Source organism: Rhincodon typus, chromosome 6, assembly GCF_021869965.1.
Source record: "Rhincodon typus isolate 14 chromosome 6, sRhiTyp1.1, whole genome shotgun sequence".
Taxonomy (NCBI): domain Eukaryota; kingdom Metazoa; phylum Chordata; class Chondrichthyes; order Orectolobiformes; family Rhincodontidae; genus Rhincodon; species Rhincodon typus.
The window spans coordinates 7549543-7567052 of record NC_063337.1 but is presented as its reverse complement, the minus strand read 5'-3'; the positions used below and the strand labels follow the sequence as shown (position 1 = coordinate 7567052).

The following is a 17510-nucleotide window of genomic DNA, read 5'->3' as shown; positions in this document are numbered from 1 at the left end:
GTGTTGTACAATGTGGGAGGTCAGCTGCAAATGTTATAACAATCTCAGTGAGGCTGAGGGGCAGAGAGCAATATTTTTGCGAATAAGAGGATTGATGTCAAGAGTGAAGATGTTCACAAGATAAATATCAACAGCCAAAGTTTTTTTGAGTTTGAAGTAACAGGATAGATGCCACAGCTGAATGCTTTCCCAGAGTCAACACCAGGATTTACGAGGAGATAGTAGGAACTGCAGAAGCTGGAGACAGAGATAAAACAGTGTGGAGTTTCTTCAGAAGGGTCCCAACCCGAAACGTCAACTTTCCTGCTCCTCTGATGCTGCCTGGCCTGCTGTGTTCATCCAGCGCCACTCTGTGTTATCTCTGACTCCAGCATCTGCAGTTCTTACTATCAACAAGAGAGCAGTTTGTTTTACACTTGGTATTGTGTAATGTGACAGGATTAACTAATGACATCAGAGTTAAGGGACCTGTGACAACCACAACATAATTCAATTCTAGTTTGAAAGGATGAAGATTGGGAGAAGACTAAGCCTAATATATCAAACCTAACTAATGCCAACTTTGTAGGTATGAAAGCTAAGCTAGCTGAAATGAACTGCAAACTGCACTAGGGGATATGTCCATAGAGGCACAATGGCAGACGCTTAAGGGGAAATGTCAGAATGTTCAAAGTAAGTGTACTCCTACTTAAAGGGAAAAAACAAAAGGAGGATCCACCATTCATGGTTAACTATCAAAGTTAAGGAAAGTTTCCAACTTAAGGAAAAAAGCATAACTGCACATAGATAAATGGCAAATGAGATTATTTGTCAGAGTATAAAAAGAGTAACTGAAAGACTAATCAGGTCAAAGAGAGGAAGCCTCCTAGAAATGTTAAAGCAAGAGCTTCTACAGGTATTTAAAAAGAAAGCGAGTGAGTGTAAGATGTGAGGAAAATCTTTTTCACCCAGAGGCTGGGGACATCTGGAACTCACTGCCTGTAAGGGTGTTAGAGGCAGAAACCTTCATAACATTTTAGTGTTTAGATGTGCACTTGCAATGCCAAGGCAATCAAAACTATGGAGCAAGTGCTGGAGAATAGATAGGTGGTTGTTTTTGACTGACAGGGATGAAATGGACTGAAGGACCTTTCTCTGTACTATAGATCTGTGACTCTTGAAAGACTGCAGAACTCTGAGGTGCAGGGATTTAAGTGTTTTGGTGCATGAGTTACAAAAAGTTAGTATGCAGGTACAGCATGTAATCAAGAAGGCTAACGGGATGCCGTCCTTTAGCATGACAGGAACTGAACATAAAGATAAGAATGTTATACTTTAGTTATACAGTTCATTGTTGAGACCACATCTGAAATATTGCGTGTAGCTTTCGTCTTCTTATTTAAGAAAGGGTGTAAATCATTGTAGGCCAGATGTGGTTTACTAGATTGATACCTAAAATGAGTGTGTTGGCTTTTGAGGATAAGTTAATCAGTCTGAACTTGCTGTTCTGAATTCAAGTGGAAACAAGAAGTGGCTTGACTGAAGTGTACAAGAACCTGATTGGATTGACAATTGTGGACGTGGAGAAGATGTTTCCTCTTGTGGGTCAGTCTAGAACTAGAGGGCACTATTTTAAAATTAAGTGTCACCCATTCAGGACTGAAATGAGAATTTGTTTCCAAGGACCGTAGGACTTTGGATCTGCCTCAGAAGACAATAGAGGCAGGGTAATTAAATAATAGCTACTTTTAAAGCAACAATAATTAGATCCTCGTTTGGCAAAGGAATCACTTTTTTTAAGGGCTAAATGGAAATGTGGAATTTGAAGTACAGATAGATCAACTTTGATCCTATTGAATAGCTGAGCAGGCTTGAGGATCTGAATGGACCTACTTCTACCCCTGTTTTATATATTTGTATTTATCATGGGACAATTAAAGGGAAACCCATCTAAAAATAAGATTGGTCATCATCTCATTTATGACCAGTGTGCCAGCTTGTAGCACTACTTCCTGTATAGCTGGGCTTGCATTGCACACCATTATACACACTTAATTTAACTTCTCTAATCAGAATTTCCTTTTGTGTCTTCTTACTTTGCAGAAACTCAGACCGTCCGTTCCTGCTCTTTATGTCTTTCATACCTGTCCACACAGCACTATATGCATCTCCAGAATTTTTAGGAAAAAGTAAGCATGGCTTGTATGGTGACAGTGTGGAGGAGATGGACTGGAGCGTAGGTAGGTGTTGTGTTTTGACTACACTTTCCAGCTTTCTTGTTCAAATCTTTTTGCCCATGTCTGCTTATCCAAAGTTTGTGGCAAACCTCAGACTTGCTCGGTGACTTTAACTGACTTTAAACCTTATGTAATATATTAAAGAGTAAATCTGAAGTATCTATTTGTTATTTTCGCAAAATACAAGAGAAGGAGGCCTTTCCAATTAAAGAAGCTAAGGTTATTACCTCCATTCAGTGAGATTATACTTATCATAAGCAAGGCCCTAGTGACAGCTGTCCCACAGAAATGTTTAAATTTGATCCCTTGCCCACCTTATTCAACTCTTGTTACCTCATTTACCTGGAACACACACTTCTCCTGAGAAGATCTCCTCCAAGCTCTCCACATGTTCCTTTCCAGTAGGTCTGAGATTAAAAATATCATCCAGATGGACTGCCACTCTGGGCACCTCTTGGAAGGGTGTTCTCCATTATCCTTTGAAAGATGGTGCAATCTGAAGATAGTACTCCAAAGGGCAAGCAAGTGTTCTCATATAGTCCTTTGTGAGTATTTATAATAATGTACTTCCTGAATGCTCAAGCCCCAGTTAGAGGAAGGAATGGCACACATTCAGTTTTGAACATGTGACCCCCAGCCAGCACGACATAAGATATCTGTCTACGTGAGAAGTTCTTTTGACTGTCAACTCATAATCCCCACAGAGAGTTGTCAGGTTTTACAGCTGGGACTACTGGCACAGCCCATTCAGCAAATTGTAATGGGCGTATGATGTCCAGTTCCTCTAGATATTCCAATTCAGCTTAAAGCAAGAGCTTCTACAGGTATTTAAAAAGAAAGCGAGTGAGTGTAAGATGTGAGGAAAATCTTTTTCACCCAGAGGCTGGGGACATCTGGAACTCACTGCCTGTAAGGGTGTTAGAGGCAGAAACCTTCATAACATTTTAGTGTTTAGATGTGCACTTGCAATGCCAAGGCAATCAAAACTATGGAGCAAGTGCTGGATAAAGAAGCTAAGGTTATTACCTCCATTCAGTGAGATTATACTTATCATAAGCAAGGCCCTAGTGACATCTGTCCCACAGAAATGTTTAAATTTGATCCCTTGCCCACCTTATTCAACTCTTGTTACCTCATTTACCTGGAACACACACTTCTCTGGCATATAGGGCATAGGAGGCTGGACATGCCCAAAAGTATTTAGGTTGGGCATGTGAATCTACATAAATCCTGGCACTGGTGCCTTTTATTGCTCCAACGTCCTTTCGGAACACTTTGGGATTCTCCCCAATGACTTGATATTGATTGCCGGAACCCATTTTAAAAATGTGTTGCCGGTCCTGGCAGACTTTCTGCAGCCAGCCCCTTCCCAAGAGATTGGGACCTGGCCCTAGCACCACCATTAAGGGGAGTTTGATTGTCTGCTACACCTGCATAACTGGGGATTACAGTGGTCCCAATGATATGTAACGGCTCCTCAGTGCATGTGACCAATCTAGCCTTGGTGCCTCCCAGGCTTAAAGGCAAGATGAAAACCGAAAGAACTGCGGATGCTGTAAATCAAGAACAAAAACAGAAGTTGCTGAAAAAGTCAGGCCACATCTGTGAAGAGGAAATCAAAGCTAAACATTTCAGGTCAGGTTACCCTTCCTCAGTATCTTCCTCAGAAAGGCAAGATGCCCCATCAGACTTTCGTAAAGGCTTACTCCCCAACAATAGATATAGCGGTACCTGTGTCTACCTCCATGTCTATGAGTGGCCATTTCCCTTAATTGGGACCACTTTGGGAATAGTGATATAATTTAGCTGTATCAATTCCTCATCCTCGGGCTGATTTATTTGCAAAGCCCTATCACTCTTTGGCCTTGGCAGTACCTGGTTCACCCGTTTCAGTAGCCTTGTGTAGGCGGATCCTATGACTACAATTGCGGCATGGACATTCTTGTTCCTCACCATATTGCGGAGAAGCGTCCCGTTCAGTTGTGGAGCCTTGGGGCCTCCGACTCCAATCACCCTTCCTTGGAAACCAGCAGGGTTATTGCCCACTGGGGACTTGGCTATGTAGTATGGGCTAGCCCAAAGTTGAGGAAGGTACCGTCTATGGACCTGTGAAGCTCCTGAGCTCCTTGTTCCACGTTTTCGCGAGTTCTGTGGCTTTCTTAAGGTCCAGATCTGGTTCAGTCAGTAGCTTCATTTTGATCGCAATATTATTAATTCCACAAACCAAGTGATGCCTTAATGTTTCCCAGAGAGCGGACCCATACTCACAGTATTCTGCTGATTTCCACAGTCCTATCAAGAACTCAGTAACTGGCTCCCCAGGCAGCTTGTGTCGTGTTAAAGCTGTAACACTGTTACATAACAAATGGTTTGGGGTTCAAGTGGTCCACTACCATATCTATTAATTATAGAGTCATGAAATCATACAGCACAGAAACAGACCCTTCAGTCCAACCAGTCCATGCCGACCATAATCCCAAACTTAAGTAGTCCCGCCTCCTACAGCTGGCCCATATCCCTCCAAACCCTTTCAGGATTGCCGGGTAAGTTAAACCCTTTATGATGGTGAAAGTCCACAGGTGGTCAGAATGACAATTTGTCAGTGACCTTCTGTTCTGTTTGTCATTTTTCAGCGTACTGGGGCAATCCTCCATACCGTCATCGTAAGGTTTCAGTTTCTAAACAGCGACATTCCCAATACCTGCCCATCATGATCTTACCACACAAGGCTGTCAGAAACTTTTCTTGACTTTCACTACCAAAGTAATAACTCAGGAAGCCTCACTGGAAAGAAACATTGTTTATTGTTGAACACCAAAATGCAGCCACTGCTCATGGGGGTACATAGGCTAGTCTCAGCCCAGGATAGGCAGTTCTGCAGATCCATCCCTGGGTCTGCTTTATGGTATTTTCTAAGCAGTGTGTAGAGAGATGTTATTACACAGCTCTATAGCTGGTGAGATGTGAACCCAGGCCTCCTGGTCCAGAGGCAGGGACACTACTGTTGTGCCACAAGAACCCTTTGGGTCTACTTTGAGATATTTTCTAGTCCACCTGCGAATGGGATGTCGTTACACACCTCTGTTACAGATGTGACTTAAACTTGGGCCTCTTGACTCAGCGGCAGGGACACTACCACTGCACCACAAGAGGCCTAAATAACAGTGCGGTGACAATGTAGGCACTTCTTTAAGCAGAGATAGTAGGAAGTGCTGATGCTGAAGAATCTGAGATAACAAGGTGTGGAGCTGGATGAACACAGCAGGCCAAACAGCATCAGAGGAGCAGGAAAGTTGATGTTTCGGCTCTGGATCCTTCTTCAGAAACTTGTTTAGACAGATTAGGGCATACCACTGGAGTAGCTGGGATGAGAACTCAGGCTTTCTGTTCCAGAGATGGGGACACTACCATTTCTTCAAAAGACCCCTAGGTCTGCTTTAAGATATTTTCTAATCAGCCTGTTCAGAGATATTGTTACACATTTCTAGAGCAGTTGGGACTTGAGTATGGGCCTTCTGGCTCAGAAGTAGGGTTACTACCACTGTGAGACAAGAGCCCTTGGGTCTGCTTTACGATATTTCTAATTAAGGAGTTCAGAGATTTTATTACACACCGTCTGGTGCAGGGAGGACTTGAACCGGGCCTCCTGGCCCAGAGGTAGAGGCATTACCAACTGTGCCACATGAGCCCTTAGGTCTGCTTTAAGGTATTTTCCAATCAACCTCTAAAGAAATGTTTTAACACACCTCTGCAGTAGGTAGGACTTGAACCCAGGCCTCCTGGCTCAGAAGTAGGAACACCATCACTGTGCCACGAGAACCCTCTGGGTTCTGTAATATTTTTCATAAAACTCTAATACTAACTTACTGCATGCAAGAATACAGGTTAGATATTTTACAGTTAATCTTCTCAGAGATGTTATTACACACCTCTTGAGCAGGTGGGACTTTAACCCAGGCCTCCAGGCCCAGAAATAGGAATACTCCTACTTCACCACAAAGGGTCTGCTTGAAGATATTTTCCTCACCAACCTGTTCAGAGACATTACGATGCACCTCTGCAGCAGGTGGGACTTAAACTCAGGCCTCCTGGCTCAGCAGTCAGGACACTACCATTCCAGCTCAGTTCTTTTGAGGTATTATTTATACATGCCTGTTTCAATATACTAAGCTGTTTTTGCTGGACACAGTGTGGTCTTCTGTAGACTTGGGAAACCAAAGACAAACTATATGACTGTGGAACACCTCGCTCAGTCTGCAAGCATGACCCCGAGCTTCCTGTTGCTTTTAATTTTAACTCTCCACTTTGCTCCCATATTGACTTCCTGTTGTTGGCCTGCTACAGTGTTTCAGTAATGCTCAACACAACTTCATGAAACACATCTTTTTATTTGACATTATAGTCTTCTGGACTCAACATCGAGTTCAACAACTTTAGATCATAAAGGATTTTTTTGTCCGAAGTTGGTTCCAAAAAGAATTCTGGGTTCCCTTTATGTTAACTGCTCATCCTTTCTCATAAAGTCATAGAGCTGTACAGCATGGAAACAGACTCTTCAGGCCAATACGTCCATGCTGACCAGATACCTTAAATTAATCTAGTCCCATTTGCCAGCATTTCGCTCATATCCCTCCAAACATTTCCTATTCATATACCCATCCAGATGCCTTTTAAATGTTGTAATTGTACCAGCCTCCACCACTTCCTCTGGCAGCTCATTCTATATGTACATCATCCTCTACATGAGAAAGCTGTCTCTTACGTCCCTTATAAATCTTTCCCCCTGTCACCTTAAACCTGTGCCCTCTAGGTTTGGTGTCAAGCCCTGTTTTTGTCGTTCTTATTCTCCTTTTTAAGATTTCCTGTATGCATTCTGTATTCAGTTTGAATTCTATGCATGCAGTGTTACAAGTCTCACATTTGACAGAAATTTGTTTCTTCTCTCTAGTCGTTCAGGGAGTTCCAATGTTCTTACCCTCTCTCCCTCTTGTGACTATATGGTTCCTAAATGCTCAAATAATGTCTGCTATGTCTAATTGCGTTGTGAAGAGAAAGGAAATACAATTCTATGATAGCCATCTTTCCAAGACTGTTACTTTTAATCAAAGCAATTTACAAACTCCTAAGGCTGCAAGAAAATATGTTGTGGTGTTTACTGAACAATTGACTCAGAGCATTCACTTTGCACAATGAAGATCTTAAAATCAACTATTTCAAGAATCACAGGCAGCAGCAAAGAACTTGTGTAATTTTCTCACCTCTTCTCAAAATAGCTTGTGTGTCAGTTATTCATTTCCATATAAATCAAGTCAAAAAATTGAAACAAAAGTAAATGTGTTTTATCAAGAAAAAAATTTACATTTGTGAGATTTCACTTTTCAAATGGCTTTAACATGAAAGGCTGAAAACACTGGAAGCAATTACAAGTATGGTAATAAGCTGAATATATTACTCGCTCTCGTAAATAATTATTCTATCAGCGTGAAGTGAATACACACAGACTGTTAGGTCTCAGTTACATCCAACCTCTATTACCAGTGATGTAATTTTATTTGGAGTCAAAGAATTACTCATTAGTTAAGATTAGTAGGCTGTGGTTTGGAATTTAAATTCTTATGGGTATGTATGATGGTCATTTTTTTCTCTGAAACAAAAGTATTGGTGGCCAGGTATTATGGGCTCATATAGGTCAGCCCCAAAGTTGTCCATTTCACCATGATTGAAAATAAGTTATCAGTCCCAATAATGCTGAAAGTTAGGAAGAATAGAGAAGGGAAATAAAGATAAAGAACATTTGAACTCTGTCTCCATGCCAGTTCTCAGAAATCACTTATCATCACTGCAAGGGCAATGACTCATCTTTACAACCATTGACCTCCAGTGGTGTTTCAGGTCAAGGTGAATCCTTCTGGGAGTGATTGTACAACAGTGGGACCACTGTTCTGGAGCTGAGGTGGATATTTTCAACATTGTTGGCATCCTGCATTGGTTCAGCTTTGTGAGATGGGAGGAGCTAAAGAAGCCTGTGATCCCAATGATATGACATATTGACCATGATTTGCTCTTAATTCATATTGAATTTATATTCTTTTTCATTTGGATTATCTTTTGTTGTGTGGTTTTATGCCCATATCCAAGAGTTTGCATTCCAGATAGACTAGTAAAGGGGAAGATCAAGGACTGTATTCAGGCATGAGCTTCTTTATAACAATGTTTATTATATATAGCACTTTTTGTTACATATAGGATTAAATACTACAACACAGAGCTATATAGTGTTCAGAGATATACCAGGCTGTAATATTAATGTTTCATTATGGAAAGGCTATTCCATACTCTCTACCATCTAATGCTAGTCAGCCTCCTCCACATGCTCTCTGGAATTTTTCTCTCTGTCTTCTTTCACATGGCTAGACTTCAACCAGTAACTAACCTCTGACTGGTTCCACATTGTACTATTTATGCCCAGTGAAAGGCAGTTCCATGACATCATCACAAGGTTGCTCCAGGGTCCTAAAGCCTTACACAAGGATTATTAAAGTTATGGAGTTTGAAATCCTGTCCATTGGCTTTCTAATTGTTTGGTGAATTTGGTTCTGTTGGCTTGTTGGTCTCCATAGGGACCCCAGCACCTTAAGCCTTGCAATTTAATTCACTGCACAGAAAGAAATTCACCTCTGAACAGAGAAGACAACTGTGTTGGTCAGGACAAGAGGCTTTAAGAAAATTGGCAAAAGAACCAGAGGGGAGAAGAAAATTCCTTTTCAGAAAGACATTCCGAAGTGGGATGTACGACCTAAAAAATTCAATGATAGCTTTTAAATGGGAGCTGGACACGTACCCGATGGAGCAATGGAAATGCAGGGATGCAGGAAAGAGTAAAGGTTTGAGCTTGATTGGTTAGCTCTTTTAAAGAGCCAGCACAGGGCTAATGGACTGAGTGGTTTCCTGACTGAAGATTGGCCCTTCTGGAAGGGAGTGGAATGTGCCCCAGCGGAGGAAAAGCCGTCGGAGAGCTAACTATGATATGTGTATCTGTGTGTACGTGGAGATGATCTAAAAACTATTCAGTCAGATGAATTTTTGTGCTTGGCCAGATTTTGATGAGTTACTTGGCTGACAGTCAACTCTGGGCGTCGTCAATCAAATAATCCATTTGAAATGAATAAGTTTGACAAAATTGCACACAGTATACTTTTGCAAATGTAATTTTTTTTAATGGTCAGCATTCCGTCAAGTTACTGGGGCTTCAGTTGGTTGGTATTAATAATTTAAATGTAGATTTGCTTCAACCATGCTGAGTAAGTTCTGAAGGGAAATAAAGGCTAAAATATTCATGCAATCAGACAAAGAATGTTGCCCTGTCATGCAGCAGTTTTGATCACATCTTGCATTGTTGATGTTCTTTTGTTACTGAGCCTCTTACGAGAGATTTTGTCACCAGATTTTTGAATATGTAAATTAAATCTTGTTGCAGGAATGTTTAAATTAAGGATGCCTGATTACATTAACGTTGATTGTTACAGTCCCACTCGTAAACATAGGATCCTCGCGAAGATTTGTAGCTCGGGTTGTGGATGAGGTTGTTGGCTTGCTTGCCAAGCTGGCTGGTTATCATACAGACTCTTCATCGTCAGTGCGGCCTCCTATGCAATGATGTTGTTCTACTCTGCTTGGTATTTATATGATCTGGTCTGTTACTTTGGGTTGCGTCATTTCCGGTTCTGTTCTGCATGGGTTTGTATATGGGGTCTAATTTCACATGTTTGTTAATTGCATTACGGGTTGAAAAGCAGGCCTCTAGGAATTCCTGTGTGTGTCTGTGGTTGGCTTGAGCTAGGATGATCATGTTTTCCCAGTTAAATTGATGGCCTCCATTGTCTGAGTGCACTGAGATGAGGGAAAGTTCATTTTGTCATTTTGCTGATAGTTGGTGTCCGTGTATCCTGATGGCTAGTTTCCTTTGGGTCTGGCCAATGTAATGTTTGTTGCAGCCATTGCAAGGTATTTTGTAAACTACGTTGGTCCTGTATGTCATGGGTATGGGGTCTTTGGTCCTTGTAAGTGTTTATCGTAGCGTGGCTGTGGGTTTGTGTGCTATCCCGATTCCTAGTGGTCCTAGGAGTCTCATTGTCAGTTCTGAAATGTTCTTCATACAGGGCAGTATGGCCAGTGTATTGGGGTGTACCGTGTCCTCTTGGCGTTGTCTATCTAGTAGGCACCTGCGGATGACTTTGTTGGGATAGCCGTTGTTAGCAAAGACCTTGTATAGGTGCTCTTCCTCCTTCCTACATAGTTCTGGTGAGTTGTGGCCTGTTTGAATAGTGTCCTTACACATCTTTGTTTGTGGGCATTGGGGTGATTGCGCTGGTAATTGAGGATTTGGTCAGTGTGGGTCGCCTTCCTGTATACTGTGGTTTGGAATTCCCTGTTGGTCATTCGTTCTACCCTGTTGCCTAGGAACGGAAGTTGATTGTTGTCTTCCTCTTCTCTCATAAATTTGATCCCGGTGAAATCATTGTTGATGAAATGGTGTGTTGCTTCTAACTGGGTGCGTTTAATGATGACAAACATGTCGTCCACGTATCGGATCCACAGTTTTGGCTGTGTGAGGGGGAGGGTAGTGCGTTCCAGTCTTTGCATGACTGCCTCTGCTTGAGACCTGAGGACTTATTGCCAAGGCAGTCATGCAAAGACTGGAACGCACTACGTATATGAAGAACATATCAGAACTGACAACGAGACTCCTAGGACCACTAGGCATCAGGATAGCACACAAACTCACAGCCACACTACGATAAACACTCACAAGGACCAAAGATGCCATACCCATGACACAGGACCAACGTAGTTTACAAAATACCTTGCAATGGCTGCAACAAACATTACACCAGCCAGACCCAAAGGAAACTAGCCATCAGGATACACAAATGCCAACTGGTAGCAAAACGACACAACAAACTTTCCCTCATCTCAGTGCACTCAGACAATAAAGGCCATCAATTTAACTGGGACAACGTGATCATCCTAGGTCAAGCCAACCACAGACATGCGCAGAAATTCATAGACGCATGGTTTTCAACCCGTAATGAAATTAACAAACATGTGCAATTAGACCCCATATACAAACCCATGCAGAACAGAGCCGGAAAAGAGACAACCCAACTTAACAGACCAGATCATATAAATACCAAGTGGAGTAGAACAACATCGCTTCATAGGAAGCTGCACTGATGATGTTACCTAGCACGGTGATGAAACGCCTGTATGATAACCAGCCGGCTCAGCAAGCAAGCCAACAACATATGATCACTGTTCCACTGCTAGGCATCTTGAGTCTGTAAGGCGACTGCATTTACATTTAACCAGTCCAAGCTGTAATGGTGTATCTGGGGGAGATTCTCAATTTTTTTTTGTAAGGAGATAATTAGTCTGATTGCAGGCATCCTCCCTATGGTCTGGTCCAAGGCATAATCCAGGTATCCACTTGATAAGGAGGTGTACATCTGCTGGAAATAAATATAAAATACTGGAAATGCTCAGCACATCTCTGGAGAAAGGAAAACAAAGATGCCTGCTGATGAAATGTCACAAGCCTGTAACATTAACCCTATTTCTGCCTCTGCCCAGCCTGCCAGATCTGTGGAGTATTTTAGCATTCTTTTTTAAATATCAGCATTCCCAGCATCTGCGCCACTTTTGCCTCGGTAACTCTGGTGGCTTAGAAATTCAAGTATAACAAATAACTTGCATTTATTTCACAAGTTCAACATAGGAAAATATTCCAAGGCACTTTCAAAGGAGCATTATTATCAAAATTTGATACTGGATAGAAGTTGCCGGCATTTGTGGGTTGCGTTTAATCAAGAGGCTTTACTTTAGGAACTCCTGATAAATGGGCAATGACATTTGTACATCAGTGTGCACTGGTTAAAGGGCACACCTGATTGTGTAGGCTAGATGAGTGTGGTAGAACTGTTACAGTGCAGAAGACCTAGTGTGCAAACTGTACACAGCAAGCTTTCACAAACAGCAGTTTGACAATGGCCAGATAGTCCCTTTTTTTTAGTGTGGCTGATTAAAGGATTAACATTTGCCAAGACGCAAAGAAGAACTTCCCTGTTCTTCATTGAAATAATGACTTTTAAATCCACACAGGCGTAAATCATAAACCTCTGTTAGTTTTCAACCTCTGTTAGTACCTCATCTGAAGCAAAAAGCATCTTTCACAGAATGGACACAGTGTGGAGCTGGAGGAACACAGCAGGCCAATCAGCATCAGAGGAGCAAGAAAGTTGATGTTTCGGGTCGGGACCCTTCTTCAGAAATGGGGGAGGGGGAAGGGAACTCAGAAATAAATAGAGAGAGGAGGGGTGGGACTGGGGAAAGTAGGTGGGATGGTGATAGGTGAGTGCAGGTAGAGAGTGGTGGCGATTTGTCAGTGAGGTGGGAGGAGCGGATAGGTGGGAGAGAAGGTTGTGTCAGGTCAAGGAGGCAGAGATGAGAGGGAGTGTTGGTCATGGGATGAGGCTGGGGTTGGGGAGAGTCTCCAGCTCCACACTGTGTTAACTCTGATTCCAGCATCTGCAGTTCTTACTATCTTTCACAGATTGGGCTCCTTCCTTACGCCATTAGAGTGTGAGTCTAGGGGTTTGGCTCAACACTCTCGTATGTAGTTAAAATCTACACCCTTCCCATTGAGAAGTGGGAGTGTTACCAATAGATGTGGTGGATCATGTCAGCAGTCCAAAATTTAGCTGGGACTAGTTTCCAGTGGAAATAACTAAAGATGTGAGCGAGAAAGTACATTGTATTGTTTTATTTTCAGGAACAGTTGATCAGTAGGTGGAGATCAAAGGCAGTGGGTAAGAAATGTCAGATCAGCCATGATCTGGTTGAATGGTGGAGCAGGCTGAAGGGGCCAGAGGCCTACACCTGTTCCTGTTTCTTGTGGTCTTATGAATGGATAGAGGGAAGGCAATGGTTTCCAATCCTGTACATTTCCCTAAGATTTGGAAAGGGAAAGGCCACTTTGCGACTTAAGAACTGACACCTGTCCATAAAGATGTCCAATAAATGCTGGCAGAGCCAGTGATGCCCTCATCCCATGAATGAATAAAAAGAGATACTTATCTGAAGTTGGAGGCTAAAATGATAAACTTTCCTTGGGATTTTACTATTTAACACATAACAAGGAGCAGAACACACTATTTAGTCCCTTGAACTTACTCCACCATTCAATTAATGTTCCCTGACTCTCCACCCTAACAAATAGCTTCCAATCTTAGAGTGGTAACCTCCATATGTCCAACAATGTCTAAATATATTTGTGGTTGAAAATTCTAGATTTTTGATGCACTTTGTCTGAAAAAGATTTCCCTCCCAAATGGTCCTGCCCTAATTTTAAGATTATATGCCCTTATTCTTGATTTCTCTCTCAAGAGAAATTAGCTTCTCTCATAACTAAACCTTTAACCAGATGCATGTTAAGCTGTCAATGTCAGGGATAGGAGAGACGAGGGGTTGGGAGGAGTTGAAAATGCTAAACTCGGTTCTACAGCCACTGATGGAGGTATGTTAAAAGCATTTGCATTTTGAAATTTCAGGACAAATCTTGGCTTCCTTGGAAAGGCTTAATCTAAGCAACAGAACTCTGGTTTACTTCACCTCAGACCAAGGGGCCCATGTTGAAGAGATTTCTGACAGTGGAGAGGTCCATGGAGGATGGAATGGTATCTACAAGGGTAAGTAGGCATCACCATAATGAGAACAAATCGATGTGATACAGTGCTAGCCACTGAGAATTGCAACAGACATGGCAGAATAAGGAGTACCAGAAGCAATGCTGTAGATACTTTCTGACCAACCTGTTCAGCATTACTGTCTCACACTTCTGGAGATGTGGTCCCCATGCTTCCTGGCTCAGCGATAAGGTCACTACCACTGCACCACAAGAACCCTAAGAACAATACTGTACAACTGGTTCAAATTCCTTTTCCAAATGTTATCCCTTCCCTCTGAAAGGAAGTGACACTTGTCAGCTGCTTTTATTACCTCACTAAATAGTCATCCTTTTTGCAGCTCACCACCACCTTCTTAAGGATTAGTAGAGAAGGCAATAAATGCTGGCCCAGTCAGTGATGCCCAAGTCCCATGAGTGAATAAAGTAACATCTGTATTAAGAGCGCTAGGAGGCCTGCTATTATTGCAGCAGTTTCTTCCTCCCACTGCCAGGGAAGCAATCCTCCCACTGGCTGCATATTACCTTCAGAAGGATACTAAGGAAGGCGTCCTTGAAATAGGGCATAGTGTTTATAGAATCGGCCGGCTTTCTTAGTCTTCGCTTGCATCAAGCTTCGACATTTTGTTTATTCGTTTGCGAGATGTGGGCATCGCTGACAAGGCCAGCATTTGTTGCCCATCTCCTGTTACCCTTGAGAAGTTGGTTGTGAGCTGCTCCAACTATGACTCATAGAATCCCTACAGTCCAGGAAGTAGGCCATTCGGCCAATCGAGTCAACACCGCCTCTCCAAAGAGCATCCCACCCAACCCACATCTGCTCTCCCCACCTCCCCACCCCACCTATCCCTGTAACCCTGCATTTCCCCATGGCTAACCCACCTAGCCTGCACATCCCTGGACACTATGGACAATTGTGCATGGCCAATCCACCTAACCTGCACATCTTTGCACTGTGGGAGCAAACCAGAGCACCCGGAGGAAATCCATTCAGACATGGGGAGAATGTGCAAACTCCACACAGACCGTCGCCCAAGGGTGGAATCAAACCCGGGTCCCTGGCAGTGCCATCCACTTGCCCCTTGTGACTCCCACTGCAACATAACTGAGACAAAATCAGGAAGTAAACTGGTGCTGAAATGGATTAGATGAGAGACTTCAGAAAGACATGTTGAACTTTCTTCCATCCATGCTTGAAATGCATACAAATAATATCAGGATCATTGCTTAAGTTTCCACATGTCAACATCTAAAGCTTTTAACTTTTTACTTAACTGAGTCTTCCCATGAAGGTGCTTATGAGCCTTCTTCCTAATCATTGCAACTTCTAACTACTTACTTAAATGGCGCATGTAAATTAACCACTGTACCTTTAGTGGATACTCACTCTAAAAGAACTTGGAGCATATTTGAAGTGATATGTTCTCTTTAAAGCGCTTTACATTGGAGTTTAATTTTAAGTAATTAATGATTGCCCAACGAAATAGAAATGGAACTTCTTTTATTTTTAAAACTCATTTAGTGTTGTATTATGGAAGAAATCTTTTTCAAACTTGCTTCATAATGAAATTCCAATTACTAACGACCAGATTCTCCATTAACACTGCAGTGTCTTCAATCTTGCGTTAATAGCCAGATTGCTGGAATTTCCTGACCTAACTGTACACTTAAGAGACTTTAGTCCTTATTTTGAAGTTAATTATTCTGGGAACATCATTGGGGATTTCATTCTGGACACCGAGAAATGCTGCCAGAAGTAGTGTGTCCCACCCTCTCTGATAATGGTGCAAAGCTTCATCCAGTTTCTCTTGCTGTTTCTTCTCTTGTTCTTCAGTTCCAATAAAGCTTGCATAATTTTCCTCCTGCCCACATCTTCATTGCATTGAAATCAAGACCTTGGAGACTTCAACTCCTTAGTCTGCTCCTTTAGGGTTTCAAAGCAGAGATTTAGCATCAAAATATTTGCCAGTTTCCTGGTTCACCACCCTTTTCTCTTAATGGTGCTTCTGTATTTACACCCCTCAATCCTTCACTTTTCAATTGAAAGATTAGTTGTCTTTAACTTCATGCTTTAATCAGCTTTCTCTCACCTTTCCTAACCAAGATGTAGAGGTGCTGGTGTTGGACTGGAGTGGACAAGGTCAGAAATCACACAACACCAGGTTATAACCCAGCAGGTTTATTTGAAAACACAAGCTTTCGGAGTCTCTGTCTCTCTTTCTCTCTCTCTCTCTCACACACACGCACACACGTGTGAATCTATGGGGTGAATTCATATTTGCAGATACGTTCTATTTTGTTCAAAAAGCACACAATTTATAGACAGTCAGTCAATGTGGAATTTTATAAATTCCTACTTTAGAAATAAAACCAGTCTGACTCCAAATCAAAACACAAACCGTTTCTAAACAAGGCCTCACACCTAACATGTATTGTCTGACCTACACTGATGAAACCTTTAGTTCTCTCAGGACAGCGACTTCAAAGGAATTTGGGGCTTTACATATACATATTAATCAATCAAAAACCTACTAACTGATTAAAGATTTAACAGCATCTTAAGTTTGTTTAGTACATCCTCATCCTCATCAAAGTGACCCTTTGATCTTTTACTTATAAATTCTGTGTCTGATACTACCTCTCTCACTAACACCTGAAGAAGGAGTGAGGCTCTGAAAACTTGTGTTTTCAAATAAAGCTGTTGGACTATAACCTGATGTTGTGTGATTTCTTACCTTTTCCAACCAAGATCATTTTCTTTATCACCACTCACTCATGAATGGTATTTGGAAGAGTATTATTTCAGACTGATGTCTAGAATATGTCTTCAGCTGTTGGAAGGAGGGAGATATGAGAGGAAATGTTTTTAATATTTTAATTATCAGCTTGCTTACATCATCAAAAATCTTAGATTGAGGAACCAGTAACTTTCACGTGTACCAGAACATAATGGCATCAGAAAGCCTAGGTCAATATGCACTGAGAATTTTCCCCTCTTGTCATCGCCTATTGCCCTCTCTCCAATCCCTTTTTTTTTTCCCCCTACTTTCCCTCCCTTCTCCCTTCCTCTTTTCCTTTCTTTCTTCCTCCTGTCTTCTCCGTCTCCCCACCTTCTTTTGAAACCTGTCACTAAATTTGGACAAAATCTTGCCCAGATCTTACACCCAAGCAAAGGGCTCTATTGAAACGACGGCACCTGTCCTGTTTTTAATGAGAATGTCAAAAATAGGAGTGTGCAGGCCATAGGGCTGAACAAACTTGTCCTTCACAATCATTAGAAACTTTCACACCAACTTCACTTTACTTACCTAGGGTCTATATTTTTGCTCCCGAATTGGGAGCACAATCAGGAAATTTCCTGACTCCATGAACCAGACTAGGGGAAAAGCTGCGTTTAGGGTTTTGTTGCAGAGTGCAATGTGCCAGCTGGAGTCAGGCCTGCTGTCTCTGGAAACAGTGCTGAGGTGTTGAGGCAGGCTGTTTAACAGGCACAACTCTATGTTCCAGGATTCCAGCCTGGTTATAATAAAAACAGCAAATCAAATCAATGTTCT

At 42.1% G+C, this 17510-nt stretch overlaps 1 protein-coding gene across 1 annotated transcript in view; it reads left to right on the top strand.

Annotated features, from left to right (window-relative positions):
• The window catches only part of sts (steroid sulfatase (microsomal), isozyme S), a 60773-nt gene that overhangs the window by 32606 nt on the left and 10657 nt on the right, over positions 1–17510 (top strand). The window contains exons 6-7 of the mRNA XM_048597876.1: positions 2083–2219; positions 13823–13960. Of these exons, the coding sequence (XP_048453833.1) occupies positions 2083–2219; positions 13823–13960 (275 nt within the window). The remainder of the gene's footprint in view (positions 1–2082; positions 2220–13822; positions 13961–17510) is intronic.